This window comes from Syngnathoides biaculeatus, chromosome 16 (assembly GCF_019802595.1).
Source record: "Syngnathoides biaculeatus isolate LvHL_M chromosome 16, ASM1980259v1, whole genome shotgun sequence".
In the NCBI taxonomy this organism is placed as follows: Eukaryota; Metazoa; Chordata; class Actinopteri; order Syngnathiformes; family Syngnathidae; genus Syngnathoides; species Syngnathoides biaculeatus.
The window spans coordinates 4,603,139-4,629,872 of NC_084655.1; the positions used below are offsets into that span (position 1 = coordinate 4,603,139).

General features: G+C 45.8%; 1 protein-coding gene across 2 annotated transcripts in view; it reads left to right on the plus strand.

Annotated features, from left to right (window-relative positions):
• Window positions 1-22,212, plus strand: part of rbfox1 (RNA binding fox-1 homolog 1) — a 184,961-nt gene extending 162,749 nt beyond the window's left edge. Inside the window, exons 11-13 of one of the 2 annotated variants that reach the window (XM_061847148.1) lie at window positions 2,045-2,120; window positions 21,790-21,894; window positions 22,063-22,187. In XM_061847148.1, the coding sequence (XP_061703132.1) occupies window positions 2,045-2,120; window positions 21,790-21,840 (127 nt within the window). In that variant the 3' untranslated portion in view covers window positions 21,841-21,894; window positions 22,063-22,187. Of the gene's footprint in view, window positions 1-2,044; window positions 2,121-21,789; window positions 21,895-22,062 lie in introns of both variants that reach the window. The other variant, XM_061847146.1, reaches the window with a different exon arrangement.
• The last annotated feature ends 4,522 nt before the right edge of the window (window positions 22,213-26,734 follow it).

Here is a 26,734-nt window from a genome sequence, read left to right on the forward strand (position 1 = left end):
CCGCCATGCAAGAAGTTTGCTCGAATGACAATGAAAGAGATACACCCACTTCAAAGTGTACATTATTTGCAGGATTCAAATACACAATTGCCATTAATGAATCGTCAACTTACTATTACGTATGTAGTTGACTCATCTCTTACCTCCCAGTGACTAATGCTAACCATGCTTACATCCCCCTGGTGAAAAAAAATCTGATTGGCATTTACGCAATCCGAAACAAACTGTGGAGAACTCAATGGAACTATACCATTTGATGAAAAAAATTTGCATTTAGTGGTGCTGAGCTTTTCTAGAAATGCGCCATTATAACCTTTTGATGTTATCTTGGATTTTTCTCTTCCAGGCACAATCGTTCATTGTCTTACAACTGCCCCAAATAACATTTTGGTTTTTTTCAAGCTGTTGATTTGTCTTTTTTTTTATTTTTTTTTTATTTTATTTTTGGGGGCTTTGTGTCATGAAGAGCCAATATTTTATGACTGTCCCTGTTGAAATGCAGAGTTGTTCAACTTACAAAACATATTTTACCATAGGTAATAATGCAAATGATTTTAATCCATTACGAAATAGTAAACTCAGTTTAATTCCTATTTATGTAAAAACATGTATGCCCTGCATTTTAATAATAAAAAAACATAAACTTAAAGAAATTTAAATATGTATCATTTATCTTTTTGGTGGTGGTGCGATGGCGTCGGCGGGACTCGAGACCGAACGAGGAAGTGTCGCAGTTCCCCCTCAATGATTTCACTGCGTAATTCTCCAGTAGCTTCTCCATTTCTTATATTATCTGTGGACTTTGCTTTGTAATGCTAGCCAATCATTTGGCAACAGTAGTTACCTTTCATTACATTTTTATTTTTAGGAAAGTCGAAATAGTCGATTTAGCCATACGATAGTCGTTAGCAAGAGCTGTTTCTACACCGCATTTCCATACTTAGTCTACTTAGCTCTGGTTCGTTCAACTTTCCTTTTCCCTCACTGCTAGTAGCACCACTGTGTTTCATAGGGCCCATGGCAAAGAAAATACTGGAAAAATAACTAAACCATTCTTCAGAAGCACTCACGAAGGTGCCTGTTCACACTATGAGCACACACTTGCATGCTATTAGCACGCTCTGGCTTTACTTAATGAATGACTGCTTGACTCAATGTGGGCAGCGGCTCGTCTCGTCACCGCCCCTGAATTTGTCATCACTCAGTTCGAGTCGGCTACCTGGTCAACATGGGTTCAAGGTTGCTCGGTGTTCAGACCACGAGAATAGGATCGAAACCTGACACATTTTTTACGCAGATTTTTGAGTCGAAAACCAATTTGTACAACCATGAATATGTTTGAATTCCAAGGTTCCTCTGTACTATAATTATGTTTTATAAAACCAGTTTATCTCATTACACTCTGTTTGAGTTTTTTTTTCACTTTCATACACTGCTAACGTATTATTTGAAAACATAACTGTGGTGGTTTTGAAGGGCTAGAATGGATTGATACAATTTCAGTTCATTTTAATGTTGAATATCGATTTCATATTAAATAAAAAAACTTTTTGGGTGACAAGCTTGGTCACGGAACCTTTTTTAAATCTGTGATTTGGAAAATGTTTTTTTCATCAGTGGATAGTGAGGCTTCTTTACTATATGCAAACTGCAATTAGACATACTTAGTATGTGTTATTCCGGTTATTGTCACCATTTAAACAACATTCTTGACCAACTGGAGAGCATTTTGGAAATTGTTGCTATAGGCTAACTATGGAAATTGTGCATATTCCCTCCAAAAAGTCACACTAATGTTCTATCCCGTTTACATTTTATTTTTATTGTACTCTATGTCATTTTTCACATTTTTATGATTTCTTAATAATAATTCTAATAAGGTATAATAATTCCTAGATTGGGGAAATATATGATACATCCAACCGAGGTTTGACAACTCTTTCAGGTTCCCTGACTCCAAATGTTTTTGTTACTGAAAATGTTCAGAATGTGGATACATTTATAATGAAACCCATATGATCTGTTTTGTCTGGTGTCTCTGTAGTTATGGACGAGTATATGCTGCCGATCCCTACAACCACACATTCACTCCAGCAGCCACATACAGCGTTGGTGCCATGGTAAGACTGCCATGACTGTCGCACATTGTTACTTCCTCACAATCTGTCTCATCTGTATTACAGTGACAATTTTTGCATTATGAGGACAAAAAAAAAGTTGACGATATTGGATTCAGCTCCTCTTTTGCTGTGCATGTCATTTGCTTTAATTGTGTTTTCATTGTTCAGCCCTGCAGTAGGTGCAGGCAGGAGTGGAGCGGGAATAATACAGAATAAATGGCCAGTTATCACATTTTGTTTCACTGATAAGGGAAATGGCAAATGCATGCTGATAATTCTCCAGGCCATTTGAGGTTTTAGATCCAAATAGTAAATTACAATGAAGTAATCATCATAATTGCATCCATACTTATGAACCTGTTCATTTACCAATGTGCTTCACAAGCCCAACTATAATAGTCTTGTCGTCATGCAGTCAAAAACCCCATTCACACCTGGGATAACTGATTTTTTTTTTAAAGAACCTGTTTCACAGTAGATGAGAACATTCTGCAACTTGCATTATTTTGAGGCCCTAACGTCAAATTCTGAGATTATCCTTTTCAATCTCTGTCACGATACGGGGCTCAAGGGTGGACCCAAATGCACGACTCCAGAGACAGCAGACAGTACAGAGGAAACCTTTATTCGGTCCGAGGTCTGAGATCAGGTAGACACTCCAAACAATCCGAAGTACCAGTACGGATGGGCTTACGAGGGTGGTCAGTGGACAGGCGTGGGTCGGTGCACGGAGATCAGAAGTCAGGAAAGCAGGAGTGTGGGAACGAGGCATCAAGAGCAACGATCGAGCAGAGTATTTGTCGTCCCCCGGGTCCTATATGTACTGGGTCTAATCAGTGTTCATGAGGCGCAGGTGTGCACCTTCTGATTAGCTGGCCACGCCCAGCCCGGGCTGGAATCCAGGAGCATAACAGTACCCCACCCTCAACGGCTGGCTCTGGACGGCCCAGGAGCATCAGGGTGAGCCGTGTGAAAGTCCCTGATGAGGGAGCGGTCCACGACGAAGCGGGAGGGGATCCAAGAGCGCTCCTCCGGGCCATATCCCTCCCAGTCCACCAGGTACTGGACCCCACTTCCTCTGCGGCGGAAGACAGCAACTGGGGCACAGTATACACCAACCCACCGTCGACCATGCGGGGGGGGTGGGGGGGGGGACTTGAGCGGAGGAGGCAGCGACGACGTGCGATTCGGGCGAAGTCTGCTGACGTGGAACGTAGGGTGCACCCTCATCGACCTGGGTAGTTTCAGCGAGACGGCGACCGGGTTAATAACCTTGGAAATCGGGAACGGGCCAACGAACCTGGGAGCAAGTTTCCGGGATTCTGTCCGCAGCGGGAGATCTTTGGCAGAGAGCCACACTCGCTGTCCCACTCTGAGCTCTGGTGCGGCCCTTCTCTTGCGGTCCGCTGCGGCCTTGTAGGCGCTGCTCATGCGCAGCAGTGTCCTCCGAGCTGCTTCCCAGGTCCGTTTGCAGCGTCGCACCACGGCCAGGGCTGACGGGACCGCAGAGTCTGTGACCAGTGGAGGAAACAGGGACAGAGGGTAGCCATGCACGACATGGAGTGGAGCCATACCTGTTGAGGCGGAGGGTAGAGAATTGTGGGCATACTCCACCCACTTGATGTGCTGGCTCCACGTGCTCTGGTCCCTGGATGCCAGACATCGAAGACCGGTCTCTAATTCCTGGTTAATCCTCTCAGTCTGGCCATTAGACTCTGGGTGATGACCCGATGTCCGACTAGCCGAAGCGCCGATGAGGTTGCAGAACTCCTTCCAGAAATGGGCGCTGAATTGCGGACCCCTGTCCGAAACGATGTCCTGGGGTAGGCCGTGGTAACGGACGACCTCGTCTAATACCAACTGGGCTGTCTGCTTGGCCGATGGGATCTTCGGAAGCGGCACGAAGTGGACCATCTTGGAGAAACTGTCCACTACGGACAGCACCACTGTGTTCCCTTGTGAAGGCGGCAGGCCGGTGACGAAGTCCAGCGTGATGTGTGACCACGGACGAAAGGGGATAGATAGGGGTCGCAACTCACCAACAGGCCGTAGGCGGGAAGTCTTATTGGCAGCACACACCGGGCAGGCGTTGACGAACTCCCTTACATCCTTACTGAGGTCAGGCCACCAGAACCTTTGTTCGACCACTGAACGCGTCTTCGCCACACGCGGGTGGCAGACCGTCTTGTTGGTATGGGCCCAGTTGATGACGTCTCCCCGCAGAGATGGGATGACGAAAAGGCGGCCCGACAGACAATCCGCGGGTGGCGGCGTCTCTCCCAGGGCCTCCTTCACCCGCGACGCGATCGCCCAGGTGAAACCGGACACGAAGCACACCGCTGGCAGGATAGTAGCGGCGTCTGAATCCGTGCGCCCTCCCTCGTGGATCCGCTTGCCGTTTTTGGAGCCTGGGCGGAAGGACACCTTAAAGCGGAAGCGGGTGAAAAATAGGGCCCACCTGGCCTGACGGGCGTTGAACCTCTTCGCAGACTTCAGGTATTCAAGGTTCTTATGGTCCGTGAAGACAACAAACGGTACTTGCGAGCCCTCCAGCCAGTGCCGCCACTCCTCCAACGCGCTCTTGACCGCAGGCAGTTCCCGATCTCCCACGTCGTAGTTCCTCTCTGCCGGGGTCAACTTCCTAGACAGGAACGCGCACGGGTGGATCCTTCCATCCCTGGGACTCCTCTGCGACAAGACTGCTCCGATTCCTGAATTCGATGCATCCACCTCCACCACAAACTGGTTATCTGGGTCCGGAACAATGAGAACGGGCGCAGTAGTGAAACTTGCCTTTAGCCTGCTGAAGGCCTCCTGGCAGGTCCCGTACCAGTCGAAGGTGGTATGCGGCGAGGTGAGCGAATGCAGAGGAGCGGCCACGGAACTGAAGTTCCTTATGAATTTCCTATAGAAATTGGCAAACCCCAAAAACCTCTGCACGTCCCTCCTGTTGGTGGGGGTAGGCCACCGCAGCACCGCGTCGACCTTCCCGGGGTCCATCCGTATCTCTCCCTCAGCCAGGACGAAGCCCAGGAAGGACACGGATGCCTGATGGAACTCACACTTATCCATATTCACGTATAATTGGTGCTGCTGCAGACGCCGGAGCACCTCTCTGACTTGTTGAATGTGAGAGGTTAGGTCTGCTGAAATGATGAGAATATCATCCAGATAAACAAAGACAGATCTGTTCAGGAACTCCCGAAGCACGTCGTTAATGAAGTTCTGAAAGACGGCCGGAGCGTTAGTCAGTCCGAAGGGCATCACCAGATACTCATAGTGCCCTGTGGGGGTGTTGAACGCCGTCTTCCACTCATCCCCTTCCCGAATCCGCACCAGGTGGTAAGCGCTGCGCAAGTCGAGCTTGGTGAAGATCCGGGCTCCCTGGAGGAGTTCGAATGCTGTAGAGATAAGCGGCAAAGGGTACCTGTTCTTGACTGTGATGTCGTTCAGGCCTCGGTAGTCGATGCAGGGTCGCAGCGTGGAGTCCTTCTTCTTGACAAAAAAAACCCCCGCACCGGCTGGTGAGGATGAGGGGCGAATGAGTCCGGCTGCCAGCGAGTCCTCGATGTAGTCCCTCATGGCTTGATGCTCTGGTCCGGTTAAAGAGAACAGTTTCCCTCTGGGAGGAGAGGTGCCTGGCAGGAGTTCAATCACGCAGTCGTATGACCGATGTGGTGGCAGAGACTTTGCCTTAGATTCAGAGAAGACCTCCCGTAGGTCAAGGTAGCAGGAGGGCACCGCGGTCAGGTCCGTGGCGGTACTAGGTTCTGTTAGCCGAACCGGCGCGACTTGAATACCCCTGTCTTCCTGGACAGCGAAACAGCGACTGAGACAGTCCTCTCCCCAAGTCTTGATCTGACCCGTGGTCCAATCTATGTGCGGATTATGTTCTTTGAGCCACGGGCTGCCCAAGATGATGTCGCTACTACGTGCGTTGAAGACATGGAAGCTAATACGCTCCGAGTGAGCGTCCGGAAAGCTCATACGTAGCGTCTGAGTGCGATGTGCAACCCGACAAAGGAACTTGCCGTTGGCGGCATAGGCGTGACGAAACCGTTGCGTGGGGAAGGTTGCTGCCCCCAGCTCTTCGACCACGCGGGGATTTATCAGGTTTGCTTCCGACCCAGAATCTATGAAAGCCGTCACAGTGCATGAACGGGAGTCCGTTCCCAAGGTGAGGTGAAGAAGGGACCTCCCTGACCCCGCCGCGGTGTACCGCACACTCACCGGAGTAGAGATCCTGATGTCAGAGTGCTCTGGTCGAGTCGGGCAGCGGGCGTTCAAGTGTCCCAAATGCCCGCAGTAAAAACAGTGTCCCTCTCGTCGCCGACGTAAGCGCTCCTCCGTTGAGCCGCCAAGCCCCTCCACTTGCATGGATTCCGATGAAGCCGACAACACGGGTGGCCGGGAAGCGGAAGCAACCGGACTGAGACTCTCCCTCTCCTCCTCCCTCAGGCCCTCCATCTGCCTCTGCACGGTGAGGCGCTGGTCCACCTTGAGGGCCAATGCGATGAGGGAGTTAAGCGAAGGCGGAAGATCCATGCCAACGAGGTGGCCACGGATCTGTGGGGACAGTCCCTCGTAAAACGCGTCATGGAGGGCTTCCTCATTCCAACGGCTCTCAGCAGCCTGAATCCGGAACTCAACGGCGTAGTCGGACACGCGGCGACGTCCCTGGCGAATTGTCATGAGCGAGGACGCCGCCTGGCGTTCCGGAGCCGCGTACTGGAACACGTGGGTGAGCATGCAGACGAAGCTCGCCCATGAGTGGCAGGTCTCCGAGTTACGGCTCCACTCGGCGGTGGCCCATGCCTCCGCCCTCCCTGTCATGTGGGAAATGACGAAGGCGATCCGGGAGCAGTCCGTGGGAAAAGCGGACGCTTGCAGCTCAAAGTGGAGATCGCACTGCGCCAGGAAGGGCTTGACGTTACCGGAGTCGCCTGAGAACCGCTCTGGTCGAGAGAGCGGAGTGATGGCGGCACGGGGAGGCACAGGAGCGGCCGCGCTAGCTTGGGAGGCTAGCCACGGTTCCAGCTGGGCGCAGAGCTCCTGGATCTGGTGAGTCATACCCTGGAGAGCAGCCTCTTGCTCACCCAGGCGTTTGCCCTGCACTTGCAGCGCACGGCGAATGGCTTCAGAGTCGGCTGGGTCCATGTTCTTGGCTAGATCGTTCTGTCACGATACGGGGCCCAAGGGTGGACCCAAATGCACGACTCCAGAGACAGCAGACAGTACAGAGGAAACCTTTATTCGGTCCGAGGTCTGAGATCAGGTCGATAGTCCGAACAATCCAAAGTACCAGTACGGATGGGCTTACGAGGTTGGTCAGTGGACAGGCGTGGGTCGGTGCACGGAGATCAGAAGTCAGGAAAGCAGGAGTGCGGGAAGGAGGCATCAAGAGCAACGATCTAGCGGAGTATTTGTCGTCCCCCGGGTCCTATATGTACTGGGTCTAATCAGTGTTCATGAGGCGCAGGTGTGCACCTTCTGATTAGCTGGCCACGCCCAGCCCGGGCTGGAATCCAGGAGCATGACAATCTCTTTATGTCATTAATGCTGGACAGCAAAATAACTAAGTCCAGAGACAAGCAAAAAAAAATAATAATAATTGACACATCTGAGTTGAGTTTAAAACACAAATTATGCCCCTAACTGTAATGGACACAATGTAGATCTTGTATCTTAAGCTAAAATATGTTTCTTTTCATTTATGGAATGTGCAAGAGAATATAATATGGCTTGAAATTGAAGCTATAGCAATTGCAAGAAAAATTGCATTATTAGTTTATCATTGGAAAACCATAGAAATTGAAATTTGAAATTAATGTATTTTGGACCAAAAGTAACATAATATAAAACTCTCCCTGTGAATGGTTGTTTTTCAAAATATGCCATGTACAGTGCCTTGTGAAATATTCTAATTACATTTCAAACTTTCGCCAAATTTCAGGCTTCAAACATAATAAGTTTCTTCCAGCTTGTCCCTTTCGGGGTCGCCACAGCGTATCATCCCAGATGAACGCACATATTTGTTTGGCACAATTTTTATGCCGGATACCCTTCAAACATCAAGATATAAAATTAAAATCAATCACGAATCAACAACAAGTGGGACACAATCGTGAAGTGGAACAAAATTTATTGGATATTTTAAGCTTTTTTAACAAACAAAAACCTGAAAAGTGTGGTGTGCAATATTATTCGGCACATTTGCATCCATACTTTGTAGCGCCATCTTTTGCTGCAATTACTGCTGCAAGACGCTTGGGGTATGTCTCTATCAGTTTTGCATATCAAGAGACTGAAATTCTTGCACATTCTTCCTTGCAAAACAGCTCAAGCTCAGTGAGGTTGGATCGAGAGCGTTTGTGAATAGCAGTCTTGAGCTCTGCCCACACATTCGATTTGACTTGGCCATTGTAACACCTGGATGCATTTATTTGTGAACCATTCCAGTGTAGATTTGGCTTTATGTTTTGGATCATTGTCCAGTTGGAAGATAAATCTCCGTCCCAGTCTCAGGTCTTTTGCAGACTCGAACAGGTTTTCTTCCAGAATGGTCCTGTATTTGGCTCCATTCATCTTCCCTCAATTTGAACTATATTCCCTGTTTCTGCTGAAGAAAAGCAGGCCCAAACCATGAGGCTACCACCACCATGTTTGACATTGGGGATGGTGTGTTCAGGGTGATGAGCTGTGTTGCTTTTACACCAAACATTTTGCATTTTGGCCAGGGAACCTTCTTCCACGTTTGGTGTGTCTCCCAGGTGACTTGTAACAAACTTTAAATGAGACTTGTATATGTTTGAGAAACTCGAAGATAGGGAATACCAATGAGAAGTTGGGCGAGTGGAAACGCAAACTTAAACTTACTTATCGGCCTCGAATTCCTTAGCTTAGCTTGCTAACAACGAGACGCGTTTGTGATCAATTCGCGGATGTTGAAGAAACATCGAACGTGAGTAACTTCATAACTTTTACGACAAGGGCCGTGAGGACTTGGGAAATTTTAACAAGTCTTATCTTAGTACCCAAATTGGTGCCGTATTGTTTGTGTCGAAGCTGCTCGGCCCAAGTTAGTCAAGTGCGCTAACTTTATTACCTACGTATACAATGAGGACCAAACATCAATCGTCGACTCAACCTTGAACTACTAGTGATGGCCATTGTGGTTTGAATCCCCTCCATCCACGTACCGTTCAAATCACCATCTTCTTCTTCTTCTTTTCCTTTCGGCTTGTTCCGTTAGGGGTCGCCACAGCATGTCATATGTTTCCATCTTAGCCTATCTCCTGCATCTTCCTTTCTCACCGCAACTGCCCACATGTCTTCCCTCACCACTTCAACATCAACCTTCTCTTTGGTCTTCCTCTCGCTCTTTTGCCTGGCAGCTCCATTCTCAGCACCCTTCCACCAATATACTCACTCTGTTGCCTCTGAACATGTCCAAAACATCGAAGTCTACTCTCTCGAACCTTGTATCCAAAACATCCTACTTTGGCTTTCCCTCTAATGAGCTCAGTTCTAATTCTATCCAACCTGGTCACTCCAAGCGAGAACCTCAACATCTTCATTTCTGCCACCTCCTGTTCTGCTTCCTGTTGTCTCTTCAGTGCCCCCATCTCTAATCCATACATCATGGCCGGCCTCATCACTGTTTTATAAACTTTGCCCTTCATCCTAGCAAAGACTCTTCTGTCATATAACACACCAGACACCTTCTGCCAGCTGTTTCCACCTGCTTGGATCTATTTCTTCACTTCCTTACCACACTCACCATTGCTCTGGATTTTTGACCCTAAATATTTGAAATCATCCACCCTTGCTATCTCTTCTCCTTGTAGCCTCACTCTTCAGCTCCTTCTGATTTTTCCAGTAGCATACTCAAGGCAAATAATGCATCTGTGGTAATCTTTCTTGGCATGAAACCATACTGTTGCTCATAGATACCTACTTCTGTCCTGAGTCAAGCCTCCACTACTCTTTCCCAGGACTTCATTGTGTGGCTCATCAACTTTATTCCTCTATAATTCCCACAGCTCCTTTGTTCTTAAAAATGGAAACTAGTAGACTTTTCCCCCATTCTTCAGGTATCTTTTCACCCACTAGTATTCTGTTGAATAAGGTGGTCAAAAACTCCACAGCCATCTCTCCAAATTGCTTCCATACCTCCACTGGAATCTCATCAGGACTAACTGCCTTTCCATTTTTCATCCTTTCATCCTTTGTAGTACCTTTCTAACTTCCCCATTACTAATCATTGCCACTTCCCAATCCTTCACACTTGGCTCTTCTACTCTTCCTTCTCTCTCATTTTCTTCATTCATATACTTCTCAAAGTGTTCTTTCCATCTATTTAGCATAGTACTGGCACCAGTCAACATATTCCCATCTCTATCCTTAATCACCCTTACCTGCTGCACATCCTTCCCATCTCTATCCCTCTGTCTGGCCAACCTGCAGAGATCCTTTTCTCCTTCTTCCATGTCCAACCTGGTGTACATGTCGTAATATGCCTCTTGTTCAGCCTTTGCCACCTCTTGCTTTGCCCTACGTCGCATCTCAATGTACTCCTTTCGCTTCTCCTCAGTCCTTTAAATCACCATATCATTTATATTTTATATTTTAACACAGGTAGTATGTGATTTGTGGACCTTATGTGCTAACTGTGTTTATTGTGAGTGCTTTCATTTGACCTTAACTTTAACATATATTAGCTAGTATGTAAATTGTGTATCTTTTGTGCTGACTTTGTTTATTTGAGTGCTTCTTTTTAATTATCTGCAGCCCGTTGGGCAGCTCATTATTGCGCTACCTGTTGGCCGGTCGCAAGCCCGGATAAATGCAGAGGGTTGCGTCAGGAATGGCAACCGGCGTAAAACTGTGCCAAACATATATGAGCGTTCATCATACGAATTCTACAACAGTTAGGTCATGGCCCGGGCTTCCAAAACCCGCACCCGGAAATGTTAATCTACAAGGCGTAGGTAGAAATTCAGATAATGTAGTTCAAAGACAACAAAGAAAAGGAAAGCAGCTTAGTTGGAAGAAGAAGACAAATGCAAAAAACCCTACAACTGTGTGGAGGGACTTTGAATGTTGGGACTATGACAGGAAAAGCTCAGGAGTTAGTTATAGGAGAAAGGTTGATATATTGTGCATCCAAGACAGCAAGTGGAAAGGGAGTAAGGCTAGAAGTTTAGGTAATTAAATTAAATTATTTTACCATGGTGTAGATGGGAAGAGAAATGGAGTAGGGGTTATTTTAAAAGAAGAGCTGGCCAAGAATGTCTTGGAGGTGAAAAGAGTATCAGATCAAATGATGAGGCTAAAATTTGAAATTAAAAGTATTGTGTATAATGTGATTAGCAGCTATGCCCTACAGGTAGGATGTGACCTCGAGTTGAAGAAGAAATCCTGGAAGGAACTAGACGAAGTAGTCCTGAGCATCCCAGAGAGAGAGAGATTTGTGATAGGTGCAGATTTCAATGGACATTTTGGCGAAGGAAACAAGGGCGATGAAGAAGTGATTTGAGAAATGGCTTTCTTCTTGCCACTCTTGCATAAAGGCCAGATGTGTGCAGTGTACGACTGATTGTTGTCCTATGGACAGACTCTCCCTCCTCAGCTGGAGATCTCTGCCGTTAATCTAGAGTGATCATGGGCCTCTTGGCTGCATCTCTGATCAGTCTTCTCCTTGTTCAAGTTGAAAGTTTAGAGGGACGGCCTGGTCTTGGTAGATTTGCAGTGGTTTGAGACTCTTTCCATTTCAATATGATTGCTTGCACAGTGCTCAGTGAGATGTTTAAAGTTTGGGAAATCCTTTTATATCCAAATCTGTCTTTAAACTTCTCTACGACAGTATCTTGGACCTGCCTGGTGTGTTCCTTGGTCTTTATGATGTTCTCTGCACTTTAAACAGAACCCTGAGACTGTCACGTCCCATCGGAATGAGAGTAGGACCCAAATGCAGGACTCGGAAGATGCCAGGTAGTCCTAGGAGAAACGTTTATTATATGCTGAGGTAGGGGATCGAGCAGGCAGTCCGGTGCAGCAGCGGTAGTTGGGACGTCGGGCGAAGAGAGCAGGTGATCGGACAGGCAGGAGTCTGTACACAGGAGAACAATCAAAGCAGGCAGAAGTAACGAAGGAGTCAGGCTTACAAGGTTGGTCGGAGAACAGGCGAAGGTCGGTACACACAGTTTCGATAAGCGATACCGGAGCACACGAACGGGACATGAAGATCAACGAACTGGCGCCGGCCAGTTGTCATCGCGGTCATATAAATCCACAGCATAATCAGGCTGCATGAGGCACAGGTGTGCACCTCCCAATCAGCGCACCTGCGCGGACACCCGCACAGCTCATGCTGGAGTGGCAGGATTATGATAGTACCCCCCCCCCCTCAAAGGCACGGCTCCCAGACGTGCCTAAACGAAAAAACAGACAATAATTAACACAGGCAGGGGTGGGCGGAAGGGGTGTCCGGAGGAGGGCACGCCCCCCCCCAAACCCCAGTCTGGTGGCCATCCAGGCCACCAAACACAAGGCGTCCGGGTGGACAAGTCAGGAGGACGACCCGGACGCGAAGCACCAGGGTCCCCAAGGGGCGATTCGGGCGGACGACCTCTGTGAGGAACCAAACGACGAAGCAGGAACCAGGCGGAGGCAGGCAACTGCTCCGGACGAGAACCTCCATGCTGTGGTTGTGAGACGACCAGGTACTGGTCACCACCGAGGCTTGGTCAGGAGGCAGCCGTGGATTGGTCACCAACAAGGCCAGGTCCTGAAGCGGCTGGGCGCCCTCAGGAGCGAAGAGGATGATGGAGCGCAGGACCAGAGCCATGACCGTCACCATCCCGAAGTCTCTCCAGCTCCAGGGTGGCTCCACAGAACTCCCCAGCTCCTCCTGGACAGGAACGTGAGAAGGCGGCGACACCATCGCCACCTCCTGGACAGGAACATGAGAAGGCGGCGACACCATCGCCACCTCCTGGACAGCAACGTGAGAAGGCGGCAACACCCTCGCCACCTCCTGGACAGCAACGTGAGAAGGCGGCGACACCCTCGCCTCCTCCTGGACAGCAACGTGAGAAGGCGGCGACACCCTCGCCACCTCCTGGACAGCAACGTGAGAAGGCGGCGACACCCTCGCCACCTCCTGGACAGCAACGTGAGAAGGCGGCGACACCCTCGCCAACTCCTGGACAGCAACGTGAGAAGGCGGAGGCAGCATCACCAACTCCACCTCCTCCTGGACGGGAGCGTGAGGCAGCTGGGGAACTGTCGCCACCTCCTGGACAGGAACGTGAGAAGGCAGCGTCAGTGTCACCAACGCCACCTCCTGGACGGAAACGTATGGGCGTGCCCGTCGCCGACAGAGCAGGAACGGGGAGCGACCGCGGGCCGGTCGCCGATGAAGCAGGAGTGTGGAGTGTCCGCGGGCCGGTCGCCACTGGTACTCCAGAGCACGGACGAGAAACGGCTGTGGAGATGTCGCCACTTCCTGGACAGCAAGGTGAGGCGGCATTGCGTCGGTCCCCACTGCCACGTGAGCTTGCAGTGCATCCGTTGAAACAGCAACGTGGGCGTGGCGCGGTGGCGAATCCGTTTCCAGGGCAACGTGAACGAGAGTCGGCAGAGAGTCAGTCAAAACTGACACGTGGGCGTGTCTCGGGAGCGGGTCAGTTCCAACTGCCGCGTGAACTCTGCTCGGAACAGCCAAAACCTTGATGTGGGAATGGCGAGGACGCGGGTCAGTTTCCACAGCTACGTGCACTTGACGAGGTGGCAAGTCTGTTCCCACTGCGACGTGCACTTGGCGAGGTGGCGAGTCCGTACCCACTGCGGCGTGCGCTTGGCGAGGGGGCGGGTCTGTTTCCATGGCAACGTGAACGAGAGTAGGCAGAGAGTCAGTCGAAACTGACACGTGGGCGTGTCTCGGGAGCAGGTCAGTTCCAACTGCCACGTGAACCTGCGTCAGCAGCGAGTCCGTCGCCATTGCGGCGTCAGCATAGCTCGGGTGGTTCGCCAATCCATGCCGGACCTGGGACGTGAGAGCCGCCAATTCGGTGCTCTGCCGCTCTATCTCCGCCCGCATTTCACGATAGAATGCATCGCGATTTGGCGGCTCCTCCTCCCTCTGGGCTGGAAGCTTCGCCACCAGCTGCGGGTCTGCCGGTTTCGCTGTTGCCGGCGAGGAGTGGGAGGACGATGTCTTAGTTGCTGCGCAGCAGGTGGCACTGGGGAGCGCCCGGCCGGGGCGTCTCCTCTGGCCGCCACGCGGTTGGTCTTGGGCAGATGGCCAAGCGGGTTCCCTCAAACGGATTGGTGTATTTGTATCCACCGGGCGAAGGCGTTCGGGTGCTGGGAACGCGGGGAGGTGGAGCAAACTGACTGGGATGAAAAGCCGGGCAAAGAGATTCAAAATCAAAGTCATCGGAGTCGTACTCAGGCAGCCGGTCATACAAATCACGGTCCTCCTCATATTCCGAAAAGTCAGAGTCCAGAAGAATATGAGGAGCCGGACGGGTCGTGTTCGGGATGTATTCATACCTCGCTGGCGGAACGTAAGACACGGAAGCGGAGAACATCAGGGAGCCTACCCGGATTGGACAGACTTGGTCCTCCGGCAATCGGTCTACCTTGCGTCGGTCCCGGCGACGCCGGGTCTTTCCTGCTGGGTCCTGTTGTGGCCAGTTTGTTCTGTCACGTCCCATCGGAACGAGAGTAGGACCCAAATGCAGGACTCGGAAGATGCCAGGTAGTTCAGGGAGAAACGTTTATTATATGCTGAGGTAGGGGATCGAACAGGCAGTCCGGTGCAGCAGCGGTAGTTGGGACGTCGGGCGAAGAGAGCAGGTGAGCGGACAGGCAGGAGTCGGTACACAGGAGAACAATCAAAGCAGCCAGAAGTAACAAAGGAGTCAGGCTTACAAGGTTGGTCGGAGAACAGGCGAAGGTTGGTACACACAGTTTCGATCAGGGATACCGGAGCACACGAACGGGACATGAAGATCAACGAACTGGCGCCGGCCAGTTGTCATCGCGGTCATATAAATCCACAGCATAATCAGGCTGCATGAGGCACAGGTGTGCACCTCCCAATCAGCGCACCTGCGCGGACACCCGCACAGCTCGTGCTGGAGCGGCAGGATCATGACAGAGACTATCACAGAGCAGGAGCATTTATACGGAGACTTGATGCCACACAGGTGGATTCTATTTATCAGTCAACATTGGATCATTCAGAGATCCTCACTGAACGTCTGGAGTGAGTTTGCTGCACTGAATGTAAAGGGGCCGAATAATATTGCATGCCCCACTTTTAATTTTTTATTTGTTAAAAAAGTATAAAACATCCAATAAATTTCATTAAACTTCACGATTGTGTCCAGCTTGTTGTTGATTCTTTACAAATAATGAAAATGTTATATCTTTAAGCCTAAACCCTAAATTGTGGCGAAAGATTGGAAAGTTCAAGGGGGCCAAATACTTTCACAAGGCACTGTACATTGTAGTTCTATCGGGGGTTTTACTTTTTTTTTTTTTCACTGGGCAGGCTATAGGAGAGCCTGATGCCACAGACATTGTTAATGAGGCAGAATCATCAGTAAAGGACAGTGATGAACCATTTTAGAATCAAGATAACTGTCAGGGTCACTAATGCTTTAGTTGTACATAGACCTGAGTTTGGTGCAGGGAGCAAAGGATCAATTCCCGCTCATCTATACATGCTCTGCAACTGACTGGCGACCAATTCAGGGTGTAGTCTGTCTTTCACACAATGTTCGCTGGGATAGACTCAGGCACTCCCATAACCCTTGTGAGCATAAGCAGGTTGGACAATGGGGATTTGACCCTGGGACAAGTGGGCATGGATTACTCCCAGTTTTCTTTGTCCCACCCATATTACAGGCTATGCAATGAGGAGATGGATGCAGCTAATGTATAAGTATACATTTCCCAAAAAATGTATTGTGGCATCTGCCTCACAGTTCTGAGGACCGGGGTACAAGTCTCACCCTCGCCTGTGAGGAGTTAGCACGTTCTCCGTGTGCCTGCATGGGTTTTCTCTGGGAATTACGTTTTCCTCCCACATCCCAAAAACATGCACTGTAGATTGATTGAAGACTCTAAACTGCCACTATGGGGGACCTCGATTCAAGACCCTGACTGGACCATGTGACAACATCCCCGGACTCACGGCTACAGCTTCCACTAACAAGTGTGTGTCTACACTGTGATGGGAAAACGCAGAAAACATATTTTGTGTGCAAGCATGCACGTTCATGACGAGAAAATTGATTGTCTATCTCTATGTGCCCTGCAATTGGCTGGAAACCAATTCACGGTATACCCTGCCTCCTGTCCTGAGGTAACTGGGACAGGCTCTAGCCCAACCCTAGTGAGGATAAGCAGTCCAGAAAATGGTTGGATGGATATGTTGTGGTAGTTAGCAAAAGGATGTGTGTGTCATAATGTGACAAAATAGAACACAAATCCTGGAAATATGACGCAGACCACGTTTGTCATACATTGTGCGCCTCTACACCAATAGAAATCCGTTAATCACCTGACATGAGTTGCATCACTCGGTGCTTTTATATCAGGAAATTATTTTTTTGATTTCTAAATATTGTTTTAGCTATTTCATGGAATAAAACCACTGTTGTAGGATTTCCTGGTGTATTGCCAAATTATTTGTTACATTAATCACAATGAGTCAACTAGGTCTTGTAGAAGCAAAGCAGCCCCAGACCATCACACTGTAACCAGTTTGACTGTTAGTGTTATTTTATTTATTCATCCATCCATCCATCCATCCATTCTCTGAGCTGCTTCTCCTGACAAGGTTTGCAGGGTTGCTTGAGCCTATCCCAGCTATCATTGGGCAGGAGGCGGGATACACTCCGAACCGGTTGCCAGGGCATATAAAGACCAACAACAGTTGCACTCACACTTAAGGGCAATTTAGAGTCTCCAATGAATGCATGTTTTTCGAATGTGGAAGGAAACTATAAAGTTGTTTCATGCCAAATGTGCTTTTTTGTTCTTTTTTGTCAGAAGTCATTTTCACGTTAGACATGGATCCCATTTGTCCCCAATGTCATTTCTTATGGTTGTGTCACAAACACTCACCTTAACTGAGCCCAGTGAGGCCTCCAGTTCTTTGGGTGTCGTTCTGGGTTTGTGAACTAGATACTGTAAGTCGTCGATGCACTCATGAAGTAATTTTGACTTTGGCTGACCCATCCTGGGAAGGTTCACTACTGTTTCCAGTTTTCTCCATTTGTAGATAATGCCTCTGACAATGATTTGCTGAAAGCCCAAAGGCTGAGAAAGGTCTTTATAACCTTTTCCAGACTGATTTATTTCATTATGTCTCTTTATTTCTCATTTCTTCTCTAACTTCCTTGGCATCTTGTAGTCCACTTCAATTTGTTTGACACGTATAGTTTAGGTGATTCCTTGATTATGAAGTAATCATGTCTGGGTGTGTTCTGTTAAACCAAACTCAGGTTTCCAAATATTTAACTCCTGATTTAACTGTGACATTTTGTCACATACAAGGGCCAGATGGGTTTGGATATGTTTTCCATTGTATATAAAAATTGCATTCTGTATTTACTTAGATTGTCTTCATGCGGTAATAAAATTGGCTTGATGATCTGAAATATTCAAGGATACTATTTATTGTGTGACTTTGCACACTTCTCTTTACTAGTTTGCTTAGGGGTGGCTTCCCTTGCCCAGCTTCTCAGGCATTGTACATGAGCTTTTTTGCATTGCTGACATATCCTCACTTAAACTTAATTGAATTTGTCTGCGCTGCTAACGGCAGTCCAAATGCCACATTAATCCCGCCTGTAAATAGTGATGAATGTTCTCATGCTTTGGCAGTCCAGTCCATGTTAGTTATTATATTTCTAATTTGGTGGATACCACCTCACCCTACACTCCTTGGTAATGAAACAATTAGTCATTTTGATAATTAAATCTCCTGTACCACTGCAGCTACAGGGAGGATGTGAGGGAGAATTGAGTGAGAGATGGCCAGAGAGGAGTGTTCAAATGTGAGTCATTGGGCAAAATTCCCTTATCAAACCGAAGAGAAAAAGCAATGTGGTTTAATTTAATGTGTATTAATCAAAATACGTAAACTTAACTCAGTTATTTCAGTGAGTTAATGCAATTAATTGTTAACAATAATCAAACGTAAAATGACAGGAGTCTGTATACAGTCAACTCTCACTGTGATGCGGTTTTGGGGGCTTCATTGCATATGTTTTTTTCTTTTATTTTTAAGCATACTTGAATTGCAAATTCTATACTAATTTGTGGGGTTTTGGGATAAATAGAGGAATTAAGTATAGAATAATAAGCATGAAGCAGAAGAATTTTGTGCTTAAAAGAATGTCCAAAGTTTGAGATCCATCCATTCCTCCATTTTCGTCATCTTAACTGACATTGGGTCGCAGAGGCAGCAGGTTAAGCAGGAAAGCGCAGACCTCCCTCTACACAGCCCCTTTGTCCAAATCTTCTGGGGGTTTCCCGAAGCATTACCAGCATAGCTGAGAGACATATTCTTTCTGGGGTGTTCTGGGTCATGACATGCCCTGAACCAGTGGGACAATACCTTAACACCTCACCAGAGAAGTGTCCAGGAGGCAGCCAGGTCATCTGACTCCTCTCAATGTGGAGGAATGACACAACTCTTAAACCCTCCTGGATGACCAAGCATCTTACCCTATTTCTAAGGGAGAGCTTATTTAAGCTACTGGTTTCCAATACAGTGGTGCCTCGACTTACGAAATGAATCCATTCCAGAAGTTGTTTCATAACGTCAAACTTTTGTAAGTACAAATGCATTTTACATGTAAATAGCCTAATCCATTCCAAGCCCCCCGACCCCCTCCCTGCCAAAAATGAGCATTCAAAGCATACATAATGTAAAGAATAATAAAAAATGATGTTCACTTACCTTTGGCATTGAGTACATGGTGAGCAAAAAGGCATTGGAGCGTGTTAAGAAACTTAATTCCACTAAAATTAATAAATTCCACAAACTACAAATTTGAACCAAACATTCACATTAACGTTCAATGTTTCCTTAAGTACCAATCCAAGGAGGTTTGCCTTTTAATAATTATGCGGAAATCTGGAAGGCAAACGTCATCGAGTGAGCGATCGCCCAACAAGTTAACACATTTTCCCGATGATTCTTTTGGATAAATTCAGAAATGTCATGAAATATTGTCAACACGTCTTTTATTCTGGCTGACGGAATGGTGGCTGTCTCCTCCTCCAAACCCCAAACTGTTCCTACATTGTTGCGTGTGAACCAACTTGTCAATGTCCTCGCTTCTCCATCGAAAGATCCTCATGGTGAACCAACTCGTCAATGTCCGCCTTAACCTTTCCAAGCGAAACAATTTCTTCGACTTCAGGTTCAAACTCGACTTCTAATGTCTCAAGTCGAGCAGCAGCATGTCTTTTTCATATTTCTCAATAATTTGTTGTTTTGTTTTGATGGACAAACCAATTCTCTTGTTCTCCTCACTGGCACTGGACATCAATTTCTTGGAGCCCATGCTGAAAAAAGATTAATAAATCTGTGAAGACGTTGTCCAGTGTGTGTGAGCATATAATTATGGATTCAGAGACTAACATACAGGAAGTGTGTGACGGGTAAAGATTGACGTCTCAAAAAAAAAGAAAGATTGACGTCGCGCCGAGCCAATGGAGGGATGTGATGCCAGGAAGATGCTATGTGGTAGCCAGTAGATGGAGCTGCTCTATTGCGCCACAGATATCAAGAGACAGCATGTGTGTTATGGATAAAGATTGATATCTCTCTTACCCAATGTGATGCCAGGAAAATGCTCCAGCAGTGGCCAACGGGAGAGCGGCTATATCGCACCGCTATATCGCACCGCTATATCGCACCGCTATATCGCACCGCTATATCACACCGCTTTCAAACCAAGATACAATACAGGATGTTTACATTTGGTTGAATCCAGCACCATTTTTTTCCATTCGTATTCTGGATTTCTTTCATAACTAGAGACATATATTTTCCGGAGAGGCTTTTCGTGACGTCAATCTTTCTTTCGTAGAGATTTTTGTAAGTAGAGGTACCATTATATCTCGTTCTTTTGGTTACAACTGACAGCTTTTGGCTATAGGTGAGGGTAGGAACGAAGTTCGACATGTATATCGAGAGCCTTGCCTTTCGGCTCAGCTACTTGTTCACCATGACCGATCGATACAGCGCGTTCATCATTGCAGATGCTGCACTGATGTGATTATTGATCTCCCCCTCCATTCTTCCCTTACTTGCCATGAATAAGATGCAGAGATATTTGAACTCCTCGTCTTCGAGGAATATCTTTTTGCTGACCCAAAGAGGGGTCTTTTCCCGACCGAAAATGAACAACATATCACAGGGATGTTTGTTAACTGATGTACATGGTTGCTGAGCCAGCATATTGAGGAACGGTGGGCCTGCCCCATCAACCTCAACACACCCAAGTGTATACACACTGTTAACGGTGCACTACTGCTCTCCCCTCCTTAGAAACTAGATGGTGTACGAGAATTTGCTTAAAATCACCCAGAAGTCGTTCTTTATGGCCTTACCGAACTCCTCACATGTGGTTCTACCTCAGCCACAACCAAAGCTGAGGTAAATTCTGTCGGAGGTGGGAGTTGAAGCTCCTTCTGACAGGGGACACCTGCAGACACGCTCAATACCTTTGGGTCATCTTTCCCCTATATCAGCGTCACCGCAGCACCAGGTGGTGTTTGGTTTAGAGCTCTGCCCCTTTCTTCACCCAAGTGTCCAAGACGTGATTGCAATTCCTATAACATGACTACAAAGTTGACGATTAAACTGTGGCCTGAGGTGTTCTGGTGCCAAAATGTACATGAGGACACCCTCTTGTCCACCGGGTAAACCCTAACATACTGGCACTTAGTCAGAGCCAATAACTATGCACACAACTGCTCGGCACTTCTCACCGTGGGCAACTCCACAGTGTGAGATAGTCTGTTTTACCCGATATCCATTATCTAGGGGTTCATTTTATCGAGGTTCCACTATACTTGCGGCTATATATTTTTCTATGAACATATGCAAACTTATTTAAGTCACCAGTGTTTTTCACCAGCTCATTCTATATTTAGTGAGGATAGCCACTAAGCTTGTCTGTTGCCACACCAGCTAAGAACAATAACCAAGCAAGTTCTCTGCCACACAGAGATGACGATTGTGCTGCACTTAAAGGGAATGAGAAGAGCTGCTTTAATTGGCGGTTTTCTGATTACTGTATATATTTAACAGGTTAGTCCAAGAACTACCTAGTTCTATTACCATTATTTCTGATGGGAAATTTTGTTTCAAATCCTACACAAATTGGAGTTTGTTGCTGGAAAAACAATTTTTTGGGGCTATTCATAAAATACAAAATGTGGTATTGTACATGGCATATTTCTACCTTCTCAATAATCTTTTTTTAGGCAAATCCATCATCATCATTTTTTAATTGCTACGCCCAGTCAGAATTTTTCTTTCATCTCTTTTATTTGAGTTTTTTTTTCTTTTATCAATCCTTCCCTCCAAATTTGTAATAGTTATAATGACTGGATTTCTTTCACATAGCTGTTCGCATGTTCCCTTGGCATGAAGTGTCTGGCTGTGCTTGCTGCATGAGGATTGTGCTGGCCATGGGTCTTTTCATCCCCCATGGGTTTGCACTGGAAAACGGTAATGTAATGTTGAACTGTAGTAGTAGTTGATTCTGGGAAAAAGGGGTTAACAAGGGTGTGCATGTGTTTCTTTTGTATTTGTATTTGGTTCTTGTTACAATGGTGTTGCTTGCAATTTCTTGTTTCTAATGTGTTTCATGGTGGTGTTTGTCTGCACATCTTTCAGAATGCATTTACCCCGCTGACAGATGCCAAAACACGGAGCCATGTTGATGACGTTGGACTTGTGCTGTCTTCCCTCCAGGCGAGTATATACCGGGGAGGCTATAGCCGTTTTGCTCCCTATTAGCAACACTTCCCAAACGAAACCCAACGTTCCAACTGGACAGGAAGAAAGTGTATGTGTGTGTGTGACTGTGTGTGTGTGTGTGTGTGTGTGTGTGTGTGTGTGTGTGTGTGTGTGCATGAGTGTGAAAAAAAAGAGAGACATTTCTGAAGCCTGGGGATTGCAATACAAGTAATTCCAGCATTGTATCAGCATCTCCTACGAGAGGGAAAAATATATGATTAAAATGACAGCTGATATTTTTCATCTTATACCTCAGATATTTTGTGCTGTGTATTTTGATATTGTGGGGTTTTAATTTCTAAAGATTTAACATAGTTTTCAGATGTAGAAATTGTGTCTATGATACGAATAGATTAAATGTTACAGTAAAAATTAGGACGCAGAGGAAATATTTATCTGATTCACATAGTTGTATAAAACAGGTTCTGTACAATAAATATTTTGTTTAGTTTTTTATAGCTTTTGACAATGAAAAGCTTGTCTCCAAAATTTGTAGATTTTTTTTAAAATTCCGAAACAATGAAAATTATTTTTGTCCTTTTGTTTCAGAAAAAGAGGTAAAAAATAAAATTTTAGAGATTCAAGCTTTTCATTGCATAGCTTTGTTTTATTTTTCACATGTTTAAAGGGACTATGCTTGTTTACTTATTTTTGCATCATGTCAAGAACTCTTGAGAACGTTGTCATATAAATTAAGTTTTTTATGAACATGGATAGGCTAATTTAAACCAGCATAGAGAAGCAAAGGATTTCTACAATAATTATTTGAACTCCGTCATCTCGAGATCATGACTTTCTTATCTCATTAGTTTTGGGGAAAAGCTCTTTTCTTATGACCTCACCTTGAAATTTCACTGTGCAGTTTGGTTATGTCATTGTAAAGTGTCCTACATTCAGTTCTAGTAAAATATTTTTGCTGTGTGTACTGCTTTATTTATTTTGTTATTTTAAATTATCGTTGTTTTTTGCATTTTCTTACTTGTTTCTTTCGGCTTGTCCCTTTCGGGGTCGGTGATATTTGAAGAATTATTTTGGGATAATTTTGTCATGATCTGGAAATTAGATGGTGACATTGGATGGTGTGTTAAAAGCAATGCCAGCAAGTCCAAGCTTTCCTAGATGATAGCGACGTGAGCATACCAGTTCTTTGTGTTAGAGTTCAGTCACTCGGGAGAAGATTATATGATTCGGCACATTACTGACAGTGTAGTTTTACTGACTAAATAATGTAGTAGGATCTTATATGACTTCAAACCAAAGGTATCAGTAGCCATAACTGGCGTGTTTATGTCTATTAGACAAGATTCGTCGTCCTATAAAGAGGGGAAGAACTGCCATGGGAACATTTGTTCATTCATTAGTTGATTATCTATCAGCTAAAATATTTGGGGGATGAAATGAATCACTCATTTGACGAATGTGAATGAGAGGAAAAGTCAGAATCTAGATTGCAATGTGTTTTTTTAAATCTTCATTTGGTTTTGCTTTGTCTAGTAATGAAAAATATAAGGAGGATAAAATATAATACTCAAACAATGTATGATATTTGAACTGTGCAGTGAAGATGTTATATGAAATACATTATAGTATAATGTTTTAGATTTAGCCACATAGATCAGTTGTTAAGGCAAGATAGGTCCTTTTCTATCAAGTCATGTTACTATATATGGCAAGTCATTATAAATAATTACAATGTAGTTATACAGTATAGCTTTAGCACTCATTTGTTTACTTTGTCAAATGTACCATTTTGCACATGTAACTTGTAATTTTCACATAAATCTGAGACATATCAGTGCTGTAGGTGTACATTTACCCATTTATTTTCACTTCAGTTGATTTTGCTTTGTCATTCTTAATGTGACATAGCTTTCTTTTCTTGTCCACCAACATTTACTCTTTGACAAATACCTGTTGGAATATTATACAGTTATATACCTATGAGAAGTGAATCCTTTGTAAACAAGTGAATTATTGATGTACATAGAACTTCATGGACTCAAACTGTAGGTTATTTGAACGACACGACAGGGGAGCTTGGCTATTGTGAGCAACTCCTTCCACCACATTTTGTTTACAAATGTTCCCAATTAGTTGTGTTGTTACGCACATATTTTCCCTTTTTGTATTCATCACAAATTAGAACCCTCAGATGCACCACATCAAAGGTGGTGTAAAAGCATCAGGGCAGTTTGGCCCATCTGGTTCAAAACTGTTTATGTACATTTTGAATGGCGAAGTATGTTCAGAGACAGGATGGCTGAAGGTCTTTACTATGCTGAATGTCTGACTCTGCAACTAATTTATCTAAGTGCTGCATCCAGTCGGTGGTGTGGTTCAAAACGAGGCTTCCAACACTGTCGTTGTATGTGCATGTATCAGTAATATGGTTCTTCCACTTGTCAATAACCATCAATAAAGTTTTTTTCTCAAGTTTTTATACTTGCTTTCCTTATTGCATTTTTAAGATGTAAAAACTTGTTTTCCCTTTTTTTTCACCTAAATAGATGAATGCATTTATCAGGGATTTTCTGTTACAAGTAAATCACAAAGGTTCGCCATTAATCATTTAATTGTGTTAACTGAACTCGGGATCAGCTGATGGACAGCTACCAATTTTCTACTCATTGTCATAAAACAGATTGAACTGTATAAATTCATCCATCCAGTATCTTCTTCTTATCCGAGGTTGGGTCATGTGGGCAGCAACTTTAACAGGGAAACCCAAACTTCCCTCTCCCCAGCCAATTCATCAAGCTCTTTCAGGGGGATCCCAAGGCATTCCCAGGCCAGCTGAGAAAGAGTCTCCACATAGTGTCTTGTGTCCTCCCCGAGGTTTCCTCCCTGTGGGACGTGTTCAGAACACGTCACCAGGGAGGCACCTAGAAGAGTATCCTAATCATATGCACAAGCCACCTCTCAATGTGGAGGAGCGACAGCTCTACTCTGAGCCCCTCCCGGATGACCTTATCTCTAAGGGAGAGCCTGGACACCACTCATTTCGGCCGCTTGTATCTGGCATCTTGTTCTTTTGGTCACGACCTACTTCTCCTAACCATAGGTGAGGGTAGGAATGTAGATCAACAGGTAAACTGAGAGATTCACCTTTCAGCTCAGCTCTTACTTCATCACTAAAGACTAATACGAAGAAGGCACTGCACCAATCTCTCTGCCAATCTCCCGTTCCATTTTGCCCTCACTCGTGAACAAGACAAAATACTTGAACTCCTCCATTTGGTCCAGGATCTCATCCCCATCCTCGAGGGGCACGCCGCCCTTTTCAGACTGAGGGCCATGCTTTCAAGTTTGGGGGTATGAATTTTCCTCCCAACTACTCCACACTCAACTGTGAATATAAATAGTTAAATTTGATGAAGAGTCCCACTGGAGAAGAAACATGATATGGCAGGTCATGTCAAAGAGAGAAGTAAACTATATTTCAAGGATAAAATTGTTAGGACAGAATATCTCAGATGTGAAAAAAAGATTTATCAATGCTTGATATAGATTATTTTTTGTTCAGTCCAATATACAATATTTTGATGCATTTTAGCTTTGCATGTTGTGTATGGAGACGGAGGTGAGATAGGTGGAAGTGCCCCAGCATTCATGTGATGCTCTGTAAAAGAGGATACAGATTAGCCTTGCCATAGAGCCACCTTGCAAATGTATGCAATGAAGCAAACAAAGGACTTCAAAGAGGTATGTGTACCACCAAAGTCATTTTGCGCATTCAATAACAAAGTGCAGTTCACTGCCTAATTTAAGCAACTTGGCCAGGCTAAAGAGGACACATATCGAAGTGGGGATGGATCCATATATAATTGCTCTAGGAAGTAGCTGATGAAAGAAATTAACATTGCAAAGAAAAACAACGCAATAATGTTAGTAAAATAGTTAACAAGCTAATGATTAAATCAGTCTGGCATGCATTGCAATCACTAACCAATTTCAAGCGATTAAGTCCCCCAAGTTGAGAACAATAAAAGCCTAGGTGCCAACTTGACGCCTTCTTCTCTAAATTTGTAAAAGACACTTTCACATTCCTCTCCCACCTGGCCGCACCACTGACTACCATCACATATTTGACTTCTGCGTTTACCATAGACTAACAGAATCTGGGACACATCGTTAAATAACAAATGATCAACAAAGCATTAGGCCCATACATTGTCTCCTCATTCTGCCTCAGAGTCTATGTAGAGCAGCTCACTCCAGTCTTCATACACGTCTTGAATAGATCTCTGGAACTGTGTGAAGTACCACCCTGTTTCACTTGTTCCACGATCATCCCAGTCCCCAAAAACCTGCAATTTCGGGTCTAAATGACTACTGTTGCCTTGAGATCTGTGGTCATGACGTCCTTTGAATACATCGCGATGGATCACCTCAAAAGCATCACAGGTCTCATGCTGAACCCCTTCAGTTTGCCTACTGAGCAAACAGATTTGCAGAGGACGCAATCATCATGGGACTGCACTTCATCTTATAACACCTTGACTGGACGGGGACCTCTGCAAGGTCCCTGTCACGGACTTCAGCTCTGCGT